Source organism: Lissotriton helveticus, chromosome 3_1 (assembly GCF_964261635.1).
Source record: "Lissotriton helveticus chromosome 3_1, aLisHel1.1, whole genome shotgun sequence".
Classification (NCBI taxonomy): domain Eukaryota; kingdom Metazoa; phylum Chordata; class Amphibia; order Caudata; family Salamandridae; genus Lissotriton; species Lissotriton helveticus.
In genome coordinates this window covers 1,584,529,812-1,584,553,294 of record NC_136061.1, presented here as the reverse complement: position 1 = coordinate 1,584,553,294, position 23,483 = coordinate 1,584,529,812, and the positions used below count along the sequence as shown (strand labels likewise).

Here is a 23,483-nt window from a genome sequence, read left to right as displayed (position 1 = left end):
GCAAACAGAGACTGCTGGCGGTGGCGGGAAGCCCACAGTGACCAATTCCAAGGTGGGTTCTCTCTCTGGAGGGCCAGGGAACCACAATTGCACAATTGGCCCACTTCAGCTCAGGCTAGGAGGCTCAAGTGCAGTTGTGCTTTGCTGTGTTGGGGTTTTGCGTTCCGGAACACTCACAGTCTTCTTTGGGGTGCCTGCAGGATGCCAGTAAGCAGCTCCGTGGCTCCACTCGAGTTCCTGAGGCTTTATTGAAGGCAGGCTGTCCTCCCAGGCTTAGGAGACACTACAGCTGCAGAACGAGAAGTCTTTGGTGCAGTTTTGACAGGGAACAGCAGACAGGCTGGCAGGGCTGGTGCCTAGCCAGTTGCTCTACCTCGATGTTCTGCTTTCGTGGCCCTTCAGTGTTCTTCCTCTTCATAGGTCATCAGTGTCTCGGAACCACGTTGGCACCATTGGCCCACCTCAGCTCAGGCTAGGCGGGTAGGGTGCAGTGGTGCTTTCTGGTGTTTGGTTTTCACGGTCTTGATGGCTGCCAGCTCAGTCTTTGATACCTGCAAAATGCACAGGAGTTCCTGAGTCTTTGAATAAGTGCTGGCAGATCTCCCAGGCTTTGGAGGAACTGCAGCTGCCAGGGTGGGACAACTTAGGCGCAACTGTCGAGAAGAAACGAACAGGTCAGGAGGGCAGGTGCCAAGTCAGTAGCTTCTTCTGCAGTTCTTGCTTTCGAGGCTCATCAGCCCTTCTTCTTCGGGTTCTTGGCAGGGTCTGATTTCCTGGTACCAGGGCTTCCCTAAATACTGAATTTAGGGATGTTAGGGGAGTATAGGGTAGTAGTCAATGAGTACTTACCCCTGGGATCACTACACCCTCTATATGATCACTTGAAGTGGGTACAACCCTGTCCCAGAAATCCTATATTTGCCATTATCAAGATAGTCACTTTTGAAAAGTCACATCCATTTCAGGTAGCCCAGTTCAGGGGTAGTACTTGCCTGAGGGTGGACACGCCTGTCTTGCCTAGCTAATTTGGTAGACACGCCTGTCTTGCCTAGCTAATTTTCCTGCCAAAGTGCCCTAGACACTAGTATTGATTTCCTCTCCTGAGAGCAGCCAGATTCACATACCAAAGAGAGTGGACCTTTTTGAAGCTCTTCAGACCTGAATGCTAATCCGCAGGTTATCCTGCGGGCAGGGGTGTATAGTACCCACTGATCAAACAGTGTTGGTTTGTGGCCCACGGAGAGCAAAGGCCTTCACCCTGGGGGGTCAGCAACTTGTCTCTGGTTAGGCTAGCAAAACCAGTCAGTACACCAGTGGCTGGTAGGGTTACAGGTGCCCTCTGGGTGCATGTATTACTAAATATGACATTGGCATTAGTGTGGGTTTAAAAATATGAGATGTTTGCTACTAAACATCCCTATTTTCATTGAAGCCATCATGTAGCTGGGGAACTCGTTTTCACCAGTGTCCAGTGCATACTAAGATGGCTTACCTGATCACTTGTACTGGCAGTAATGGAACTGACCAGTACGGGGGCATATCTGCTCATGCAGTTATGCCTTCACATGTAGTATAGCACACCCTGCACTAGGGTGGTAAGGCCTGCGATAGGGGTGACTTATTATACAGCATGCAGTGTCGGCAGGCAGGGCACACAGGCTATGTGCCATGTTGTGTTTTCACTTTTGTGTGCACCAAGACATGCAGCCTGAAGCAACAGTTTGCATGAGCTTGGTTAGGGATCCCTTAGGCCGGCACAATTTGTGCTCCAGCACTTGGGGACCCTCTTTAGTACCTCAGGCCCTAGTTACCAGGGATACAATTTACTAGGGACTTACAGAGCGCACTAAAAGTATCGCCAATTGGGGAAACTGTTGCACAGTTTTGGGAAAGAGATCTGGCACCAGAGACCTGGTTATCAGGAACTCAATGCACTTTCAGTTTAAATCACATCAAATACCAGGTAAAAAGTGGGGGTGACCAGGTAAAAAAGGGCACTTTCCTGCAATTCGCCAACAAACCAACATGACAGGAACTTGTGGGAATAATTTGTTTATTTCATCATCAGTTAACAAAGGGCATGTTTTGGCAATCTGCCCTTTTCACTGTGTGACATCAGTGACTGGGTTTCTCATCCAGTTGATCATTCTGAAGTGATAGGTTTATAATTCTGTTATAGGCCCAATCCAATACCATGAATTGCGTACAAAACTTTTGTGAAGAGGGAGAAGATAGGTGGCCATGTTGCTTACAAAAGTAAGCGAATCTTATTTTGAAATAATTTACATACACTAATAAGGTGGCTGCCATACAGCGCTGTCTCACTTGTTTCGGTAAAGAATGTGTCCTCTGTTTATTTTGAGAAACATAAATGAAATTGGATTTTTCGCTAACTCTGAAAATACAAACAGCTGAGTGACGCCAAATATGGAAAAAAACATTACTGCATGAATTTCCTGTGCCATGTATGATTCTGTAAACCTTTGTTTATGTCACTTTGAGTTTGAATGGGACTGGTATGATTTAATGACTATAATACTTGCATGGCAAGAACAGAGGTATGTAGTTATGTAGTTCCTAAAGGAGAGGAAACAGGAAGGGGAGGGGAATAGCCAGGTGTAGAAGGGGAAGTGTAGGTGGAGTAGCTCCAATTAGGAGCAAGGACCCTCACACACCCTGAAGGGTGTTATGCTTCATAAAAGCTCCTCATTGATCTGGCGCCTTGCCTATTGGATGAGACCCTGGAGCAGGCTGCTAATGACCCTTGCTGTGGTGATAGGATACCTATTCACCCCTTATTAAATCCTGCTGCACTTCATGAGTGAAACGAGGCAGCACAGCAGGCAGCTTTTTAAACAACTGAACTTATTATTTTAGTGGTGTGAAGAAAAAAGCTCTTTAACAGCTCAACTTCTTTTTCTGGTACTAAGAGAGGGTCGGTAGAAAAGTGACCATCCACACACTGATTATTGTGCACGCTGTCCCAACCATCTCTCAATAACCAGAATATATGTTTGTTTCAGCAAAGAGTGTTGGGACACCATGACAGTCCTTTAACAACCAAGACTGTCTGGGCAAATCCAAGACGTCTGGTCACCCTAAGGCTGGAGCTTTCTATCCTCCATTAGAATGTTTATCTAGAAATGGGGGTGTGGAGGACACTAGGGGGAGGGGTCCCCCAGAACTCAAGGGAAGTGCAAAGTCGACCTAGGGCTTGGGGCAGATTGTTGTAACAAGATGGATGCAATTATTAAAGTCCACTAAATATTATATATATATATTCACTGAAAAGAACCAAAGGTTACAGGAACTAGTTAGGAAATAAAATGTAAAAACCTTAGAAATTCACTGAAAAAAACAAAGGTTACAGGGACATTATAGTTAGGTTGACATTTCACTAGTACAAATACAATGACTTTCAGCAGTTATAGTTAGCTGACCTAACTATTACTCGCGCCCTCACAATGCACTGCTTATGACCTCACATATTACATCACTCATGACATGGTCAGTGACATCAGGGATGGCATCACTGATGGCATCATCCAGTGACTGTGAGTGTTTTAAAAATGTTCATGAGTGTTAAATATTTATACCAAGGTATATTGATGAATCAGTGGGTGTATAACTGACTGTATAAGTTAGTGATAAGATGTCTCAGTGAATGTATGGATGAGTGACTAGTTGTCTAAATGTCTGTATCAGTCTGTCAGATGGTGTCTAGGTGCCTGTATGGGTTGGTGAGTGGGTATATGAGTGACTGTATGGGTGATTGATTGGTTGTCTGTTTGGGTGTATGAGTGTCTGTGTGGGTGGCTGAGAGGGTGTGTAACTGCCTGCATGGATGGGTGGGTGGGTAGGTGGGTGGAAGATTTAGTGGCTATATGAATTTGTCAGTGCATAAGGTAGGGGCTGTATAGGTGACTGTGTGTGTATGGCTGTGTTAGTGAGTGAGTGAATGGTGTGTCAGTAGAGTATGGGTGAGTAACTGGATATGTGAAAGGCACTATAGGTGAGTGTTGGAGTATATGAGTGACTGTGTGAGTGAGGGAATGTGATTGCAGATATATCGGAGAGTGTGTGCATGTGTCTAACTATAGCTGAGTAAGTATTTGCTAGTATCTGTATGAATACATGAGTGGGTGTGTGTATAACTGTATAGGTGAGTAAATGGCTGTGTGATTACTCTATAGGTGAGTGAGTAGGTGTGTGAGTAGCTCTAGGAGTGACAGTGTGCGAGTGGCTGTATGAGTAGATTTATCAGTGGCTGTATTAGTGGATGAGTTGTTATATGAGTGGCTGTTTGGGTGACTGAGTGGATGTGTGTGTAGACCTATGAATTAGTGAGTGAGAGTGTAAGTACTGGTATGGGTGTGTCAATGATTTTGAGAATGGTAGTGTGGAAGTTGGAGTGGGTGTATGAAAGGTTACATGGGGTGTGAGTAGTTACATTAGAGATTCTGTGGATGTCATGAGTGATGTAATCCGTGATGTCACTGACCAAGTCATGTGTCATGTAATATGTGAAGGCATAAGCAGTGCATTGCAGTGGTGTGGGTGATAGTTAGCTCAGCTAATTATAACTGCTGAATTACACTGGTTTTGTACAAGTGAAATGTCAGCCTATAATGTCCTGGTAATCTTTGTTTTTTCAGTGAATTTCTAAGGTTTTTTCAATTCTAATTTCCTAACTATAACAAAGCTGTCAGTGAATTTCTTTGGTTTTTAAAGTAGTAGTCACCTATGCAGAGTGGTGGAGAAAAGGGGCAGGGCCTCAGACAAGCTCTCAGGAATTCTACTGTGTAGGACTTACAGGTGGTACCAGGAGGGCTACTTGGACCCCAAGGTCCCTCAGGAGTGAAGTGGACTTCATCCCTCTACCAGTAGCATGCCAGGAGGTATGTTTGCAGAGTGGTGGAGAAAGGGGCGTGGCTTCTGGCGAGTTGGCAGTTTGTTTCCTATTTATTTCTCTTTTTTTTAGGAATGGGGGCTGCGTGGCCCCCCAACTGGGCCGATTTCGGACCTGGGACAACATCACCCAGGGCCTGCCCCTTTTTTATTCTATTTTATTGAAATGGAGGAGGCAGAGGACCCCGCTTCTGCCCCATTTTCGGCAGGGCCCCATTCCCCGGGGCCGGACGCTTTGTTTTTATCCTTTTCTTTTAAACAATAAGGCAGGGGGGTGCACAGCCCCCCTGCTGGGCCATTTTAAGCCCCGGGGACTCCTGCCCTCCTGGAGCTTGCACCTTTTTAAAAATGTATTTATTTTGAAAAAGGGAAGGGGCATTGCGGCCCCCCCATCCATCTAGGCTGGGTGCCCTGGTCCCAACCCAGGGCACCCACTGCCAATGTTGGAGACCGCGGGGGAGACCGAAGGCCCACGCGGTCCCTGCCAGCTCCACGCCTCCTGCACAGCTCCCTGGATCCCAAAGAAATGTCTGTTTTCCTGTTTGCTCCACGCGGGCAGGGAAAAAGACATACTCTGCTTACAGCAAGCAAGGGCATTTTTCTCTCACTTACTGAAAGCAGACTTTTTGCTATGGCACAGTGGGATCATTCCTCCGGCCATGCCATAGCAAACTGCAATGTTCCGAGGGGTGGCCACCCCAGTACATTGCTGGAGACGGCCTTGGGGGATGCTGGTCCCCAGGGCCATCAAGGGCTCCATTAGGGGGGCCGCGTGGCCCTACGTCCTTTATTAAGCCCCGGGAGTCAGCAACGGGCCCGTACTGGTCCATGTTTCCATTGAAAAAGGGATTTTTGACTTGCCTATTTCTTTTGCATCGTTCGAAGAATCTGCACAAAATTTCCAAAGAAAGTGTACTAGTAAGTCTGGTTGTTTATGGAAAGTTACAAGGTGATCCATGAAGTGGGGGCAGACAAAAAAAGGGGGGTCAAACAAGTGCATCTCCTATGTTAATTTCCCATAGAGTCTTTAGACACACCTGCAGCCCGAAACACAGGATTGATTTACACCGAACTTGGCAGCAAATCAAATTTTGGTTTGAAGATCATGTTTTCAGTTGTTTGGAGTAAATCCGTTCAGTAGTTGCTGAGAAATTTAAAGAAATCCAAATTTGTATATCTATGATTGCTGCTAATTCGTGAATAATAATGAGCTCATTCAGAGAACTGCAGAGATTACCCCCTTAGTATCACAGCACCAACACGGATTCATCCCCAGAAGGGGGACGGTAGAACATGTCAATAAAGTTATATCTTTATTTGATACTGCTTCGGTGAATAAGAACGACCTAGCGCTAATTCTGTTAGACGCAGAAAAAGCGTTTGATCGTGTGCAGTGGGGTTACCTTTGGGAATTAATGAAAAAAATGAGCTTTGGGCCAAAATTTATTAGAGCAATACAATCTCTATATATACATCCTGTGGCAAAGATATCAGTTATGGGTCAACTCTCTGAAAATGTCATCATATCACGCGGTACACGAAAAGGCTGTCCTTGCTCTCCCCTTTTATTTGCCCTTTATATAAATCCCTTAATTGAGTTACTGAGTCGGAATATTTTGATTCCTCCGTATAAAGTTCAGGATTATTTTTTTTCAGTTTTTGCATACGCTGACGACATTGCAGTGGCTACAACTAACCCTGTAACTGCAATAAAGGAAATAGAGCGGTTAGCGAAGGTATTTGGTTTTATAACTGGGTATAAATTGAACGAGTCAAAAACCCAAATTCTTTGTTCTGATACGCTTAAATGGCGAGACAGGAGGGTGGTTAAAGAAGCAACGTATCTAGGTATTTTAATCAGGGCAAACATGATGGAATTAGTGCAAGCCAATTGGAATATTTTAATGGCAAAAATTATGTCATCTCTGGACAGATGGGAGAGGCTGTACTTAACCATTATTGGACGTTCCAATGTTATTAAAATGAATATATTGCCAAAGGTTTTGTACTTATTTAGATGTATACCTTTAGAAATTACTAAAGATAAAATACAGGCGTTACAATTCAAATGTGGGAAATTTTTATGGAGCCCTGGGAGACCTAGAAAGGCAATGAATTACATGACGCTTCCAGTTCTAAGGGGAGCGATGGGTGTACCGGACTTTTTTCTTTATTATATAACTTGCTTTTTACTGAAAATGAAGGTCTTGATAACAGGAGAGCATGAAAATGATGATGCTAATGCGTCAAATATCTTTGTTATACAGTTAGGGTCATATGCAGAGCATATCCTAGTTAAAGAAATTGATGGGAGTTATTTTAAGCGAACAAGGTTTAAGGTAACCATGGGGGCATTTAAGGTCTGGAAATGGTTTATAAATAATATGGGACTAGCAAGAGTATCATATTATACTCCGCTCAATGCACATAGGATTCTACCTGGGATTTTTTCAGATGCAATGACCAGCATGTGGCAGCAGAAAGGTATCAAGATCTTAGGACATATTGTTAATGAGAATGGGATTTGTAAATCTTTTGCAGAGATCAAGGAGAAATACTCACTGCCCAGATGGTATTTTTTTAAATACCTACAAATTCGTTATTACTTAAATCGGAGGGGTACGAAATTTATTCAACATCAAGTCATTGAAGGAATTAAGAGATCGGTTAAAATGGGAGTGATTTATCAATCCTTGGTCTCTGCCAAGAAAGATGACGTTGAGAAAGTGCAACTGAAGTGGAGAGAATCTTTAGGAGATTTAGAAATTGACGTAGAGGATCTTTTAATTTTGTCAAAGGAGTCGCTCATGTCAGCAAATTTGAAAGCTCAGTTCTTTAAATCGTTATATGATCTATATTACACGCCTAAGCGAATGGCAAAATGGGGAGCCGGAAATGATGGTAAATGTTTTCGATGTGGGGATGAGGATGCTGGGGCAATACCTATTTTTTATAGCTGTGATAAGCTGCGGGGGTTTATTGAGCATTTGGAAAAATGTATTTCTTTGGTGATTAAAACAACGGTTGTTATCTCCCCAGCAATGATGTTGTTAGGTAAAATTCAAAAAGATAATAATTTGGAAACACTTTTTCAATCTAGGCATTTCATATTCTTTGCTATGACTGTTGCACGTCTATGTATAGCCATGGAGTGGCTACAGGAAAAACCACCGGACTTTCATCAATGGCGTGCTAAAATGCTGAGCCTATATACTTTGGAGTGGAGTTTATTTTCAATTAAAGGGTCAAGGAAAAAGAGACTGAGTATAAAAATTTGGAGTGCATTTCGGGACTATTATGAATCTTGAGTTTGTGATCAATATGATTTACATTAGTTTGTGATTTTGTTTAAAGTTTTGCTGTGCTAAGAACAATAAAAGAAAAAAAAAGAAATAGGGATTTTTGACTTACCTATTTCTTTTGCATCGTTCGAAGAATCTGCACAAAATTTCCAAAGAAAGTGTACTAGTAAGTCTGGTTGTTTATGGAAAGTTACAAGGTGATCCATGAAGTGGGGGCAGACAAAAAGTGGGGGGTCAAACAAGTGCATCTCCTATGTTAATTTCCCATAGAGTCTTTAGACACACCTGCAGCCCGAAACACAGGATTGATTTACACCGAACTTGGCAGCAAATCAGATTTTGGTTTGAAGATCATGTTTTCAGTTGTTTGGAGTAAATCCGTTCAGCAGTTGCTGAGAAATTTAAAGAAATCCAAATTTGTATATCTATGATTGCTGCTAATTCGTGAATAATAATGAGCTCATTCAGAGAACTGCAGAGATCTTATTGTTTGCCAATACTTCAACCAGGTTGTGTTGGTAGCCATCATGGGACTCTGCTTCAGCCAAGTCCCCAAAATAAGTATGAAAAAAAGCAAAGGGGGCAAGGTAGGAATACCTTGACCTCCGAGCCTTGGTATTTGAGTCCCAGACGGCCACACTTCTGACCTCCATGGTCACATACGGCTCTGGGGACCACCACCTCCCAAGACTGGCTCCTGATATATCCCAGGGGAGCCCACCTCCTGGACATAGCTGTTTGCATTTGCTTGGGGGAAGCTGATAGCTCCCACCAAGCAAAAGCAAACACTCCAGTTCCAGCCGGCGGGAGCGGTCTAAGTGTTCCCGCCTGCTGGAAGTGGAGGTTTCATCTCTTTCCCTGCCCTCAGACATGCGGGCAGGGAAAGAGCTGAAACTATTGCTCTTGTAATCAGGGAGCTGCATTTCCAGCAGCTCCCTGTGTGCAATAGCAATGCAGGCTCCTGCAGGAGGTGGGGAGCCAGATGGGACAGCCGGGGCCTAGAGGCTCCGCCCATGGTCCCATTGCACACTGGGTGCCCTAGGTAGGCTCCAGGGCAGCCAGAGAATATGGCCAGGCTCCAGGGAATAGGGTCACCAGGGCTGAAATCGACCTGGGGAGGGGGTTGCGCAGCCCTCAACCCCCATCCAGTTAAAGCCGGGCCCTGGAGGATGGGGTCCCTGCGGCTGAAATTGGCTGAGGGAGGGGGGCTGCATGACCTCCCTCCTCATTTAAATGTGCCTGGGGCTGGGGTTCCCGGGGCTCAAATTGGCCCTGGGAGTGGGGCTGTGTGCCCCCTATCCCATTGAATTATGGAGGGCCCCAGAGGATGGGTCCCCAGGGCCTAAATCGGCCCAGGGAGGGGATGTGCATTACAATATGTCCTGGCCACACTCACACCAACTCACAGACCAGCTTACTCACTCACAGACTTACACAGACAACCACACATCTACTCCCCTCCCACCCAGAGACTCATGCACCCACTCACAGACCCACTCAGACTCATAGACACACTCACAGACCCACTGAGACACTCATGCACTCACTCACAGACTGACACTCATGGAGGCACTTGCAAACCCATTCCGACACTCTCACACCTACTCACAGACCCACTGAGACACTCATGCACCCACTCAGACACACCCTTAGAGATGCATGCATGCCCTCACAGACCCACTAAGACACACACACACACACACTCACAGACCAAGTGGGACACTTATGCAGTCACTCCCAGCCTTTCTGACACACACCCACTGAGACACTCATGCACTCACTCACACACTCATTATCAAAGGTTACAACTAGGAAATTCACTTTAGAAATTCACTGAAACACCAAAGGTTACACGGACGTTTTAGTTAGGCTCAGCTTGCACTCATACAACACCATAGACTTGCAGTAGTATTTTGATGAGCTAACTATAATGTACACCCCCACAATGCACTGTTATAACCTCACACATTATATCACTCATGACATGATAAGTGAACTCACTGACATTTCAAATGACATCATTCATAGAACCACTCACACATCCATTCACACCTCATAGACCTCTCATATACCAACTCCCACACAACCCCTTACATACCCATTCACAGACCCATACCAGTACTCACACAACCAATCACTCAACTATAAAGCCAATCACACACCCAATCAGTCACCAAAACAATCACTCACACCTCTAGTTATACAGACACTTACACACCCACTCACATACCCTTACAGACACTCACACACACACTCAATCACCCATACAGAAACTCATACAGCCACTCACTCACCTATAGAGGTACTCCTACTCCCAATCACCCACCAATATAGCTACTGACACTCACTAACCCATTCAGCCACTGACACAGCCACTCACCCATACAATTACTTACACACCCACAGAACCACTTACATATCCCTTCACGCATCCATACCACTCATACACCCACTAACAGACAGTTACAACCACTCACACTTTCATTCTTCATAAGAGCCACACACACACACTCACTTATACTCACACTTAATCAGCTGCTCACTCAGACTCACACAGCTACTCCCACAACTATGCAACCACTGACACACCCACTAACTCTCCAAAACAGCCACTCACTCACCCATACAGCTACTCACATACCCATTAACACATCAATACAGCCACTCACACACCCATACAGCCCCTCACACATCCACTCACAAACTGATACAGTAAGACAGCCACTCAGATGAAATATTTAAGAAATAGTATGACTGATTACTAGTACAGAAAAAATAGTAATTTAACTTATGCTGTAGCTTAGTATATATCTTTCAGTCTCAGAAACCTTTACAAAACACAGTCACAGATAATATCACTAGTGATGTCATTTGAGATGTCATCCGTGATTTCACCAGTGATGTCACTGACCATGTCATGAGTGATGTAACATATGATCTCATAAGCAGTGCATTGGGGGCGTTCATTATATGTAGCCCTGGTAACTATAACAGCTGAATTTCACTGGATTTGTATGAGTGAAATATGAGTCTAGCTTTAACATCCCTGTAACCTTTAGTTTTTTTCAGTTAGTATCTATTACCTACTGGTGGTCACCAGTAGGTAGTCATAGTTCTGACCTAGTTTCCATAGGAAAAGCATTTTTTATTTTGCTAATAATGCCAGTCTCTTCAGCTGCTGTCTGGAAAGTGTTGGGGTGATTCATAAACAAAGCCCAAAAGTCTTTTTACCCATGCAATTTCTAATAGGAATTTTAGACATGACTACAGCCCGAATTGCTGAAAGGAATGACACCAAATTTGGCACAAAGCTAAAACCTGGTCTAGAAAGAGTGCTTTTTTAATTTGGGGTAAATCTGTTGAGTTGTTTTAGAGTTTTTACAGAAAAAATGTATGTATATCTAGAGACAAGAGGCCCAGAGAAAAACTCAGATACCCACTCACAGGCCCATACAGGCACACACTCATCAACACACACTTATACACAAGATTACACACCCAAATTCAAACATCCAGAGACCCAGAAACGACTCACACACCTATATAGACATACTTCTACAGCCACTCACACACCCACTTCCAGACCCAGTGAACCACTCATACATCCACTCACATATCCACTCACAGACCCACTCAGGCATTCAACCACCCACTCATACATCCACATACACTCATACAGCTAGTGACACACCCACTCACAAACCCACAAAGTGACTTACACACACTGACACATCCAACACATACACACACACATCCACTCACACAGCCAGTTATACATCCATTCAGAGATCCAGAAAACAACTCATACACCCATTCACATACCCATACAGTCACTCACACACCCAGTCAGAGACCCAGAAACTCCTCACACATCCACTCAGACCCACACCAATCACACAACCATGTACACAAATATACAGCCAGCCACACACCTACTTACATACCCACACAGCCACTTGCACAAACACCACACGCTCACACATCCACACAACCACTCACATATGCACTCTGACTGGGTGTGTGAGTGGCTGTATGGGTGTCTGAGAATCAGAAACTACTGACACACCCATTTACACACTCATACAACCACGCATACACCCACTTACAGACCCAGTGAATCACTCACACATCCACTCACTCTCACACCCATATACACACTCATACAGATACTGACACATGCACTCAGAGACCCACACACCCACTTACACATCCAGCACATACTCACACAACCACTCACATATCCACTCATACACACATTCAGAGACATAGAAAACCAATAGAACACCCATGCTCACACTCACAGTCAATAATAATATTATAGTTATAGTAAGGAAATAGCATTTGACCAACACAAAAACCCAAAGGTTACACACAAAAACATAGAAATTCAGCAGTTATAGTTATCTCAAATAACCAGTGCCCTAAGGTAACTATAATGCGTGCTCTCGCCATGCACTGCTAATTACCGCACATATTACATTAGTCATAACATCTTCTATGACATCATTGGTAATATCACTGCAACATTTGCAGTGGAATTATTGATGAGAAAACTGTGCATTGCTGGGGTTTGAGTTATAGTTACCTTATGGCACGAGTTATAGTTACTTGAGATAACTATAGCTGATGAATTTGTATGGTTTTGTGTGCAAAATCTGAAGCTAGCCTTAACGTCCTAGTAACCTTTATTATATATATATATATATATATATAGAGATGTCATCAGTGATGTCACTGACCATGTCATGAATGATCTAATATGTGACATCATCAGCAGTGGATTGCGGGTGCGCGAAATATAGTTAGTACAACTAACTATATAGGAGCAATTTCAATAGTTTTGTATGAGTGAAATGTCCAGCTAACTATAACACCCCTAAAACTTATAGTTTTTTGAGTGAATTTCAAAGGTTTTTTAAAAGCTAATTCCTAACTATATAAGGCCTGAAACCTATGGTTTTTTCAGTGAATATATATATATATATATATATATATATATATATATATTTGTGATGACTATGGGAACATTACTTGCTGAATAAATCATTTTTGCACTGAATTTTGGGTTCGAGTCCGTTTTTGCCAGCTGACAGAGCTCTGCGCTACACCGGATTATTCCTGGAATATATATATATATATATATATATATATATATATATATATATATATATATATATATATATATCCTACTTCTGGTCTCTAATAGGTAGTTATAGTTAGGACCATGTTTCCATAGGAAAATGTTTTTTTGACTTGTCTATATTTTTGGGGTTGTTTGAAAAAAAATTCATAAAAGAGTGCCCTGGTGACTCTTGTTGGGCTTGGGAAGTTTTGGAGTGATTCGTCAAGTGGGGGCTGGGGAAAGGAAGAGGTAAAAAAGTGCATTTTCCAGGTTAACTCCCATAGGATCTTTAGACATGCATGCCACCAGTACTGGTGGATGGTATTACACAAAATTTAGCAGAAAGGTAGAAGGTAATGCAAAGCTCTGATTGGCTGCTAGCGTTTCAACCAGGAAGTGTTAGCAGCCATCTTGTGACTTGGCTTAAGCTGAGTCCTGAAAAAAAGACCCCCCAAAAAAAATAGGCAAACACAAGGAGATGATGGACGGAGTGGGCTGTTCCCTTGAGGCACAGGGTCAAGACTAATTTGCGTATAGCTGGGTCTGAACTGAGGTGGCAAAGTGAGCTAAAGAATGATGATGGATTTAACCCAGATCTGTGACTGGGGGTGAGTGTTTGAAAAGTTTCAGCACTTCGTCCATCATGTCCTTGTGTTTGCTTTGGTCACCCTAAGTTGGCAGGGATGCCCAGACATGGGTTCCTTGCTCACTTTGCCACTGGATTCAAGCTGGCATGGCTGATGAGGGGTGTTACCCCGAAACCGGTCCCAGGATGCTTGTTTCTGGTTCAGGGAAGACCTGGCTTGGCAGTTCGACTGGACTGTTCCCATGAAGCACAGTGTCTGGACTGATTTGCATATGGCTGGATCTGAACTGAGGTGGCGAAGTGAGCTAAAGAACGATGATGGATTCAACGCAGATCTCTGACTGGGGTGAATGTTTGAAAAGTTTCAGCACTCCGGTCCATCATCTCCTTGTGTTTACCATAAACTGTATTTATTCTCTGAGTATCGTGGCCTCGCTCGGTACCAACAGGCACTCTTACAGCTGGTTATGTGCTTGGCTCTTTGCCAAGGGAATACTGAATAATTCCCTTAAAGAGGCCTCTCTAACAAGATTGACAGAGAGAGAGATTGGTATTTGGGCAGTCAGCAGACGTGATAACTTAAAGGAAACTTGTGATACGTACCAAGATTCACTTTGAGGCATCTCGTTGGTCTCCCATAGATGAGAGCAAAACACGTCAGTTTTGATGTAAAACACTCTAGTTTGAAAACAGGATCAGTGAGCCAGACAGGCAGATATGAAATGGACTTCGCTCCAGTGTTGATGTGCAATACCAAATGTGTGAACTACACTTTGTCTAGAAGAAACCTTACAAGTATGTAATGTCTGAATTGCGACATATCTTTTGAACCAATCACAGGGATAGTAAAAGACAGAAATCACAAATGAAACTCAATTGTTTAGATGATTCCAACTTTAACGTATTTTTGCAGACTACAGTGATTATAGAATGGTTCCCAATGAAACAGGTACGACTATGAATCTGAACATTGGCTAACGTGCAACAGGTGTGATGACTTTTTTTTACAGGTCATTACCTCTTCACAAGCCAGATAACAGATGATAGAGTCCATATATGATTATGATTAAAAAAAACATGTCAAAAAGTAGAAAAATGTATTGGTACAAAATGTTGTGCAAGAAAAAAGTTAATTTTTTGTTCCCATATTGAAACTAAAGACAAAACGAGCACCCAAATTGACGTCAGCTTTGTAATTTCAGCGGTTGTCATGTAGTTTTGTTTTGGTCCAACATTCATGAGACAGCATAGTGACGGGATGTCCAGCCTAGGTCGCAGAGTGTAGGATCTTTACTAGATTTTTAGGATAGCCTCGTAAAATAAACTTACAATTAATGAAGCTAAATTAAAGTAATTTAAGTAATCAGTTACATTCCTGAAAATATGTTATGGATCCGACGCTCCAGTGGTTCTACGTCGGATAACTCCGTCACTGTGAATATTATTTAAAAGGAATCCTTCCAACTGATCCCCTTACTCCAAACCGGTTTTGTATTTGAAGCGGGGGGGAAATGGCAAGTGACAACGTATTTTCTTAACCTGTAGGAGAGGAGGTTCACTGCAGAATTTCGTTTGAATGGTCATATAAACATTTCACACAGAGCAAAAAAACAACCAATAGACAACGGAATTATCTTTATTATTTTTCTAACTGCAGATTCAAGGTATACAACTGAACATTGCTATTTTTCTTATGAGACTTATAAATAAAAATACAAAAAATGCTCACTACAAAAAAATCTACTGTTAGTAGGATGTAAAAAATATTCTCTTTGCTATAGAAGGCACAAACTTCACTTAGTGACACATGGAGAGAAAAAAACCTGCAGCATTATTCTTTTTTCTTTTTTTTCTCTGTCAGAAAAACACTGAAATTACAAAGAAATGCGTCAGATCCTACACAGAACAGAGAAGGATATGCAGAGAGGCATAACTAGGACGTTACAAAACCTGGCATCTGTACTATGACGCATAAGACTTAGCAAGCTGAAAAGGCAGGTGCTACAAGTGGAGGTAAAAGAAAGGTCAAATGAAGGAAAGAGATCAGACCAGGAAATTAGAACTAAAAGTGGAAAAAATGTTTGTACAAAAGAAAAACAAGCATTACAATTGACAAAAAAAATATTGGGCACCGTCTAAAATTAGGCTAAGAAGAGGTGCTGAGGTAGACATAACAGGAACATCCATAAATTTACAACACTTTTCTTTAATACAGAGCAATCAGACTGGCACTTGTGCTGTCACGACATAAGACGAGCAAATGAAAAAAATAAACTACTTTGCTTGGTCCAGCAGGGAAGTTGGTCCTCAGTGCTAAAATATACATATATATGGACATGATGTCATGGCACTTCACCATGGCGTGTTAGCCTCCAAAAGAGCACATGCAGAACACGAAGTGGAAAATACGAGGACACACACACACACATCGAAAACAGGTTGGTACTCCCTTATGGGCAAGGGATGTCAAAGGCAAGAGGTGAAGACCGACTGATTGCGACAAATTGATACAGATAGAATGCTTTTTCAGTTGGAGCCTGTGGGCTTTAACTCTTTGGAGTATTCTGTAGGGTTAAATGCTTTTCCGGGTGCATGGTGTGGGGCTTCGGCATTGGGAGCCCAGATTAGCAAGGGTGGGTATTCTGTAGTGAGCATTTGGAACTCCTCCTCCCGTAGGGAGGAATGAGATGCACACCCTAGAGAGATTTTCAATTCCTTATGCGGGAATTAGTAATGAATCAAATAGTAACAATAGGTAACACGACACTGTAGAGATAGAATGAAACTATCCCAAGCAGCAAGGTGTTTATCCACATAAGTTATATTTCATTTTAGAGACGTTGTGCATTCCGTGGCAGTGAAACTGCAGTAAAAAGCAACAAAAAAACACTTTGACGACTCAGAAGGTGGCCTTTCAATAATGACCACCGGCTCATCGGAATGTCACAAATGCACTTTTGGACCTCTGAAGACATCCCTCGCAGGGAGTACCAAATGTATTCTATTGACTGCCAGGTAACGTGAAAAACTGCAGCATTTTATCAGCATTTTTAATTTTTTATTGTGGACAACTGTTCAAGCACAGCAGTTAAAGAAGCCGATCTGTGGCATTCTGGGAAGGATGGTGTTAAATGTGGGCAGGTCTTCGTGTAGGACTCCATTCTTCCCTTCTCAAGCTGTTGCAGGCACAATGTAAGAGGAAAATATATAAAAAATATCCTGCCGTGGGTCACCATCCCCTATTCTCTTCCCTGGGCATACCGCTCTGGACAGTGTCAATCTTAGATTTGTCACGGTGGCTTGCAAAACTTTCAATGCATGGATGCTTTAGACCTGCTATGGGATTATCATGCATGATAATGCATTAACTTTCACTTTTTGATTGCACTCTTTAGTGGAGTGGAGAATGAGGACAGAATGTAGGCAACCAATGTCTAGGGACCATGAAGAGAGCGAACTAGGCTCACAGTCTAAAAGGTGTTACCGCCAGAGTGAGAACAAAAAAGTCAAAATGAAAATTTGGCGGAAAGATTCTTTTTAGAACTTAGGATTGGTTCCATTTCCATGATGACTATGCTATAACATTGTGGAATGTTTCCATAGATGGAAATGGATCTTAAAGATTTCTAAATTCTATGATAAAGTGTTTCTAGTCACCTATCAAAGGGGGCGGGGGTGCACCAAACTAGAAATGTAGACTGGCACATAGATTGAGCAGCTATACAAGGACAAAAGTATGATCAATCATGTTGGTGTCACACTAGTAATATGTCAGTCAATATACTATATAAACAAATCCTGGAAGAAAAATAATTTGCTGGTTGTTACCACACTGTAAGATGAAATGGCAGGGAACGTGCCAAAGATCAGCCTGTATGAGGAGGTGTCAGAGAAGAGCTATGTGATGTCAACCTTTCAGTGACTAGGAAAATAAAACTACAGGAACCAACAATATTGTGTTCAATATCTTATTTTGCACAAAATTGCAAAACAATCTCTAGCGTTAAATGGTGAATGAAAAAGTGGTAAACTAAAATAAACACCAGCCTTGCCTCCCAGTTTTAATACATTCCTTTAGGTTATTGGGTAAGGAATAAAATTGACCGAATAATAGGGCAGTCATGAGCTGCCTGTTCCTGGTTTTGTAGCCTGGAAACTAAAGAGACCACAACTCTTAAGTGCTTCCCAGGGGAAGCATCTCTGTTTATGGAGACAACAGTAGTGGGTCTGCTATTATAATCCTCCTGGGTGAACAGCCACAGATTTCTCACAACACTGATTGTTGGGAAACTGTGACACTTGCCAAAGAAAAAGTGATAGACTTCTTAAGTGGCTCAAGCCTTAGCATCAGTATAGCGTGGTTCCTTGTGCCAACGCCTTTTAAATCGGCAAAGGAGCATCAGCACGGAGACAATAAGTCCTGGTCTAGTAGATGAGATGAGCTAGACCCATAAACTACAGGTGAAAAGGGGACTGCCATTCCTGATAGACAAGGGCAGAAGAATTCTTATGTATCAACAAATCACAACTTTTCAGGACTGTGCTATGGCAATAAAAGAATGGGGATTTGAGATTGCTTGCTAGTTCAAATGGTACACCTAGAAGAAAGATGGAGGCCTGCTATCTTTCTAGGCACAGGCAGGAGAAATAATAACTGTAAAGGATTGCAAACCCCAATTGCACATGAATAACGATGCCTGAACGTCAACAACTGGAAAAACATATCTGTTTAACCAGAGAAATAGAGTGAATCTCTGAATGAAATTCGCAATTGTTTTAACACCATCCATCCACTGGAACGTCGGAAATCAACAATACTGCATGTTTTTTTTTCTCAATACACAGTCGCACGGACGTAAAGCATACATACACACACACACGCAATATCTTTGTTCACATTACAAAAGGAAAGGCGAGAACAAGTACAGGGACTAACAAGTATTACAAAAATATCACAATTTGCATCTATCTTTCCAACCTCCGCAGACCATTTTTTTCCCATTTTATATCCTTTTCCAGCTGGGGTGGGATGGCGCAGTTCTGGTGGGAGGAGTATTCGAGGGGAGCGGGTGCTTGCAGATCCTGCAGTCAGGAAACCAACAGTGTTTTCAGTTTTGCTAGAGTCTTTCTTTGCTTTCTTTTGACATAGGCGCTTTTTTTCTCCAGGTGTTAGTGGCCCTTTCCACATGTGGTGCTCATCTTGCAAAGGTATACCCTGAACTTTTTTGCTTTGTCTCACATGCTCAATTTTAACCTCATACCTGACCCCACATAAGAGAAATAACCTACCATTAAACGGGAAGATAGGTCCTTAATCAACTGCTGTATTTGAAGCATTTATTCTCAGTTTTAAGGCCTTCAATTGTCCGATTGCAGTTAAGAATAGGCGGGATACAGCAGCAAGGTGTGGCCCTTCACCTTTACATCCCTACCCTCTCAGCAAATACACCCCAGTTTTCCCTTTATTCCTATCTACAAATGCTTCCCTATAAATTTAACATAGCTAAATCTCAATAACAAAATCTGTAATGTACATCAGAAAGTAAAATATGAGATGAAAACTGGAACATCACTTGGCAAACTCAAAATACTGCAAATGTGCTTTTATAACTGAAACATAAAAACATAAGAGGTAGCTTTTGAAAAATAAAGACTCATACCCGCCTGGGCAGGTCTTAAAGAAAAACACAGATTTTGGTAATGGCGAAGCAAACCCAAAGAAAAAAAAATAATAAAATAATCCCAAAAGATAAAATACTTTAAATTGATTTCTTTGCCGTGGCACTTAGCACTTTTTTCTTTTTATGTTTTTTAAACAGCCTTAGATTCTAAACTACACACCACTGCTTTTCGGCATCGCAAGCCTTCAAAGAAAAAGCTTAAAAAATAAAAATAAAAAAGCAAACAAATCGCTCATGAGGTCACCCAAAAAATCAAAGACGAAAATGAGGTAATTCAAGTGTACAATGTGCAGAATGTGAAACAAAAAAACATGATTTTGTCCTTCATAAAGGAGAGTGCTGGGCAACAAAACACATTGGATGGAAAATAGTGACGACTTTTGAGAGAGCTTTCCCAAGTTTGATTTGTGTCTCCAGTAAAAGAAGTAGGTTCAAAAACTTTAAAGTATGGCTTTAAAAATCTGGGAACTTGTGGACTACCATTATACAGTTTGAATTTTATGATTGCGCTTTGAGGCTTTTTTCCTGTGCCTTTACATCTAATGGATGAAAGAGGTAATTGGAAAATGCCCCAGTGAATCATGAAATTTGACACAATCAAATAACACTAGCATCTTTTAAATCTCATGTCTTTTTTATATTGGGGAGCAAGTGCCCTGAAACTAGCCCCCCCCCTTGCAACCAGGTGCTGATTTTACTATGAACACACATAGCAAATATTGTGCTTTGAGCAGCCAATCACAGCTAAGCATAGTGGCACACTGAAAAGGTTGCCTGGTTACAGGAACTTAGATTCACCTTGGAGCAATTTTGAACGTCCATAAAATATTTCAGGCGGTTCGGATAACTCCCATTTGGTTACATTTACTGAAAAAAATCTGTAAATTAGATAAAGAACTTTTTTCTATGGTTTGATAATGAGTTGATGCTATTAAAAGGCCACCGGAAATGAGAAGGTGCGTGTCATACCTTAATAAACCGATCAGAAACCTAAAATGTCACATAAGGTGACAACCTAATGGAAAGGTCTGAATAACTTAAGGATAAACACATAGGAATGGTTAGTGGTTACCACACGGGGAAGGCAATGGTTACTGGCATATACAGAATGGGACTTAAGGTTTGAGGAAAGGTATGGCTGAAAGGCTATCACTTCGGTTACAAATAGGTAATCATTCTTAGACCTTCTTTGAGTAACTTTAAATGTAGTTACCATACCAACAGTCTGCTTGCTCCAAATAGTGATTGCCTTTGAAATTCAGATCCCATATGATGTCCTAATCAATGAAAACCTTTAGGTTTACTATTTGGGATGCAATAACAGACTATGTTCATTTATTCAATTAAGTGCTTCTCACTCTCATTGCCTGTTCCAGCCCTATCCGGCCAACCTTGCACATCCTCTATCTGTTGGCATGTCTATAGTTATCTAGGTCAATACAAGCTTAAGCCAACCTTCTCTGGCTGAAAAGGATTCATTTAATACAATCCCCGTCACAAGGAAAAAGCATATACTAAGCTTTTCCACAGAACAACTGGGTGTCAAAATATACATGTTTCATGAAAAGACACACAGGCTCTCTTCCAAACCACATCAACATTTTTTTTGTGGTTAAACGAGATGTCAGCTACCGCATGCCTTGGTGTGCTGTCATAAATCAAAAAGTAACATACCCACACAAAAGGGGGGTTACCAATGTAGGTTTCATTTTGAAACTAATTGTAACTTGGGAAACCAAGTATTTCATTTTAATTTCTGCTTTTATGGAAATGTAAGTGCAGAAGTTAACAAAGCAAGAAAAAAAGAAAAATCAAAACAAGGTCCATCTTGGTCCTTTTGCTGGCAATCCACTGTTTTGCGTGCCTATCTTGCTGAAAATGCTGCCCCTTTTTAACAAATGGCAAACCATTGATCAACAAAAAACTAAGAACCCCATTATGTGAGACATGCCTATAATTGAAAAGCCTATGGAACAGACTTTCCTACGCTTCAGAATGTCGCTAGACTAGATTAGCCTAGAGTTCAGAAACAATTTTGCCTGTGGTAAAGATAGCTTGTAGACTAGACTTAACCACAGTTGAAATAGACTGTAGACAAGCCCATGTAATAGTTCAGAAAACCTGTAGCCATACCTATGGTCTAGGAAATATACAGACATGACTTGCCTAGAGATCAGAAAGCCCATAGGGTAGACTCACCTACAAATTCTAAAGCAGACTGACTAAACCTCCCGAAACCCGACCACAGCTACAGTATGTAGCTTTGACTTACCTAGGGATCAGAGAATCTCTAAAATTGTCTAATCTAATATCCAGACACATACATCAAAAAATAAATTGGAGCAGTAACTTCCAAGAACTGTTTTCTCTCTCAGGGATTGGTTACATTTTGGTGCCTACAATACACTAGAGGCACTATAGAACCAATCATACAAAACAGCAAAACAGAAAATAATGTGTATTTTGTTGGTGTGAAGGGAAGTCATCCAGCAATATTTCTGCTTGTATTGACTTCTTCAAAGGCAAAAGGCATTAACTGCCACTCAACCCCCTTCTGTTAGTGCAAATGTAACCTTGCCCTTGAAATATACATTTCTTCACCCATTCCCTCCACTGATTTCTTCTCGATCACAAAAATACCTTTTCCAGCTTTCTAAAATGATCAAATGTTGGAGAACAAAACAAGGAAGGGTTAAGCAATGGGTTTTGTTTGCCCAGGACTACATGTTTGTCACTCAGTGTCCCTTTACACATAGCAAAGGTAGAGATAGGTTTTCTCTATCCTCCAGTCATATGGAATATCCTCAGGCTTGTGGCCTTTCATGTGCTTCTGCATGGCTGAGAGGCTGGGGCAGTATTCCAGGCAGATAGTACATTGGTAAGGTGAGGCACCGTTGTGGGTCCGGAGATGTTTGATCATGGCAGAATAATCTCGGGACCGCTGGTGGCACAACTTGCATTCGAAGGGCTTCTCGCCTGCAAAAGAGTGACCAGAGGCATCATCTTTCAAGATCTTTTTACTTTTAAACAAAATTGCACATCAAAATGTTCATTAATGGAGAAAACAAACATAGATAAAAACAAGGATCGGATCAGTTACTTGGGACGAAATACATCAACAGTATATCACTCTTATTGAGTGAGCATTCTTAATGTGGATGTTCCATGTGCCCTTCCTTCAACATGCCTCTGTTGTACATATTCCTAAAATAGTTATTAAATACATGCTTTCTTCCCGCTCATTCTTTATAGGTATGCTCTAAAGCACTCTCGCTCCTTGCACCAATGCATTGAAAGCGATGTTCAGGTTTTAAACATGTCGCAGGACTTAAAGTTAACATTATTAATTTGCGGTAATAAAGTCACATCATTTTGCCGCTGTAGAAGTGCGCAGTCTGGCAAAAATGTACAAAAACGTATTCTTTTTTAAGCACCAACATGAAAATGGACATCAGAAAATAGAAGTTTTGTCTAAAGATGGCCCACCTATTTAGTCAATGGGATACTAAATGTGAGATATAAACTAGGGTCCTATCAGTTGTGTGTTATTTATAAACAAAGGGAGAAGGAATTTATTATCCAATATTATTAGACTACAATTGGATCCAGCAAATTGTCTATCGAGTCAAAGAAAGAGCTAGAGCCAGTGGTGGGTGCTGATATTTTTCAAAGCAGCGCATAAAGTTCTATTCACGCATTCGTTGTGACTAGTACAAAAGGTAAAGGTTGGTGAGTGATACTGTCCACTTACCAAGTCTTTTTTGATGCCTTTAACATTATTAATATCTTATCATAAATCAAGAGACTAACAGTAAGTAGGAAAATGACTATTAATCAGCGCAAAAGTAGGCAATATTTACAGGGCATTTATCACCCAGCTTTAG

At 41.8% G+C, this 23,483-nt stretch overlaps 1 protein-coding gene across 3 annotated transcripts in view; it reads right to left on the bottom strand.

The window, feature by feature from the left end:
* Window positions 1–15,538: 15,538 nt before the first annotated feature.
* Window positions 15,539–23,483, bottom strand: part of ZBTB16 (zinc finger and BTB domain containing 16) — a 411,590-nt gene continuing 403,645 nt past the window's right edge. For all 3 annotated transcript variants that reach the window (XM_078682341.1, XM_078682343.1, XM_078682342.1), the window contains exon 7: window positions 15,539–22,575. In XM_078682341.1, the coding sequence (XP_078538467.1) occupies window positions 22,346–22,575 (230 nt within the window). In that variant the 3' untranslated portion in view covers window positions 15,539–22,345. The remainder of the gene's footprint in view (window positions 22,576–23,483) is intronic.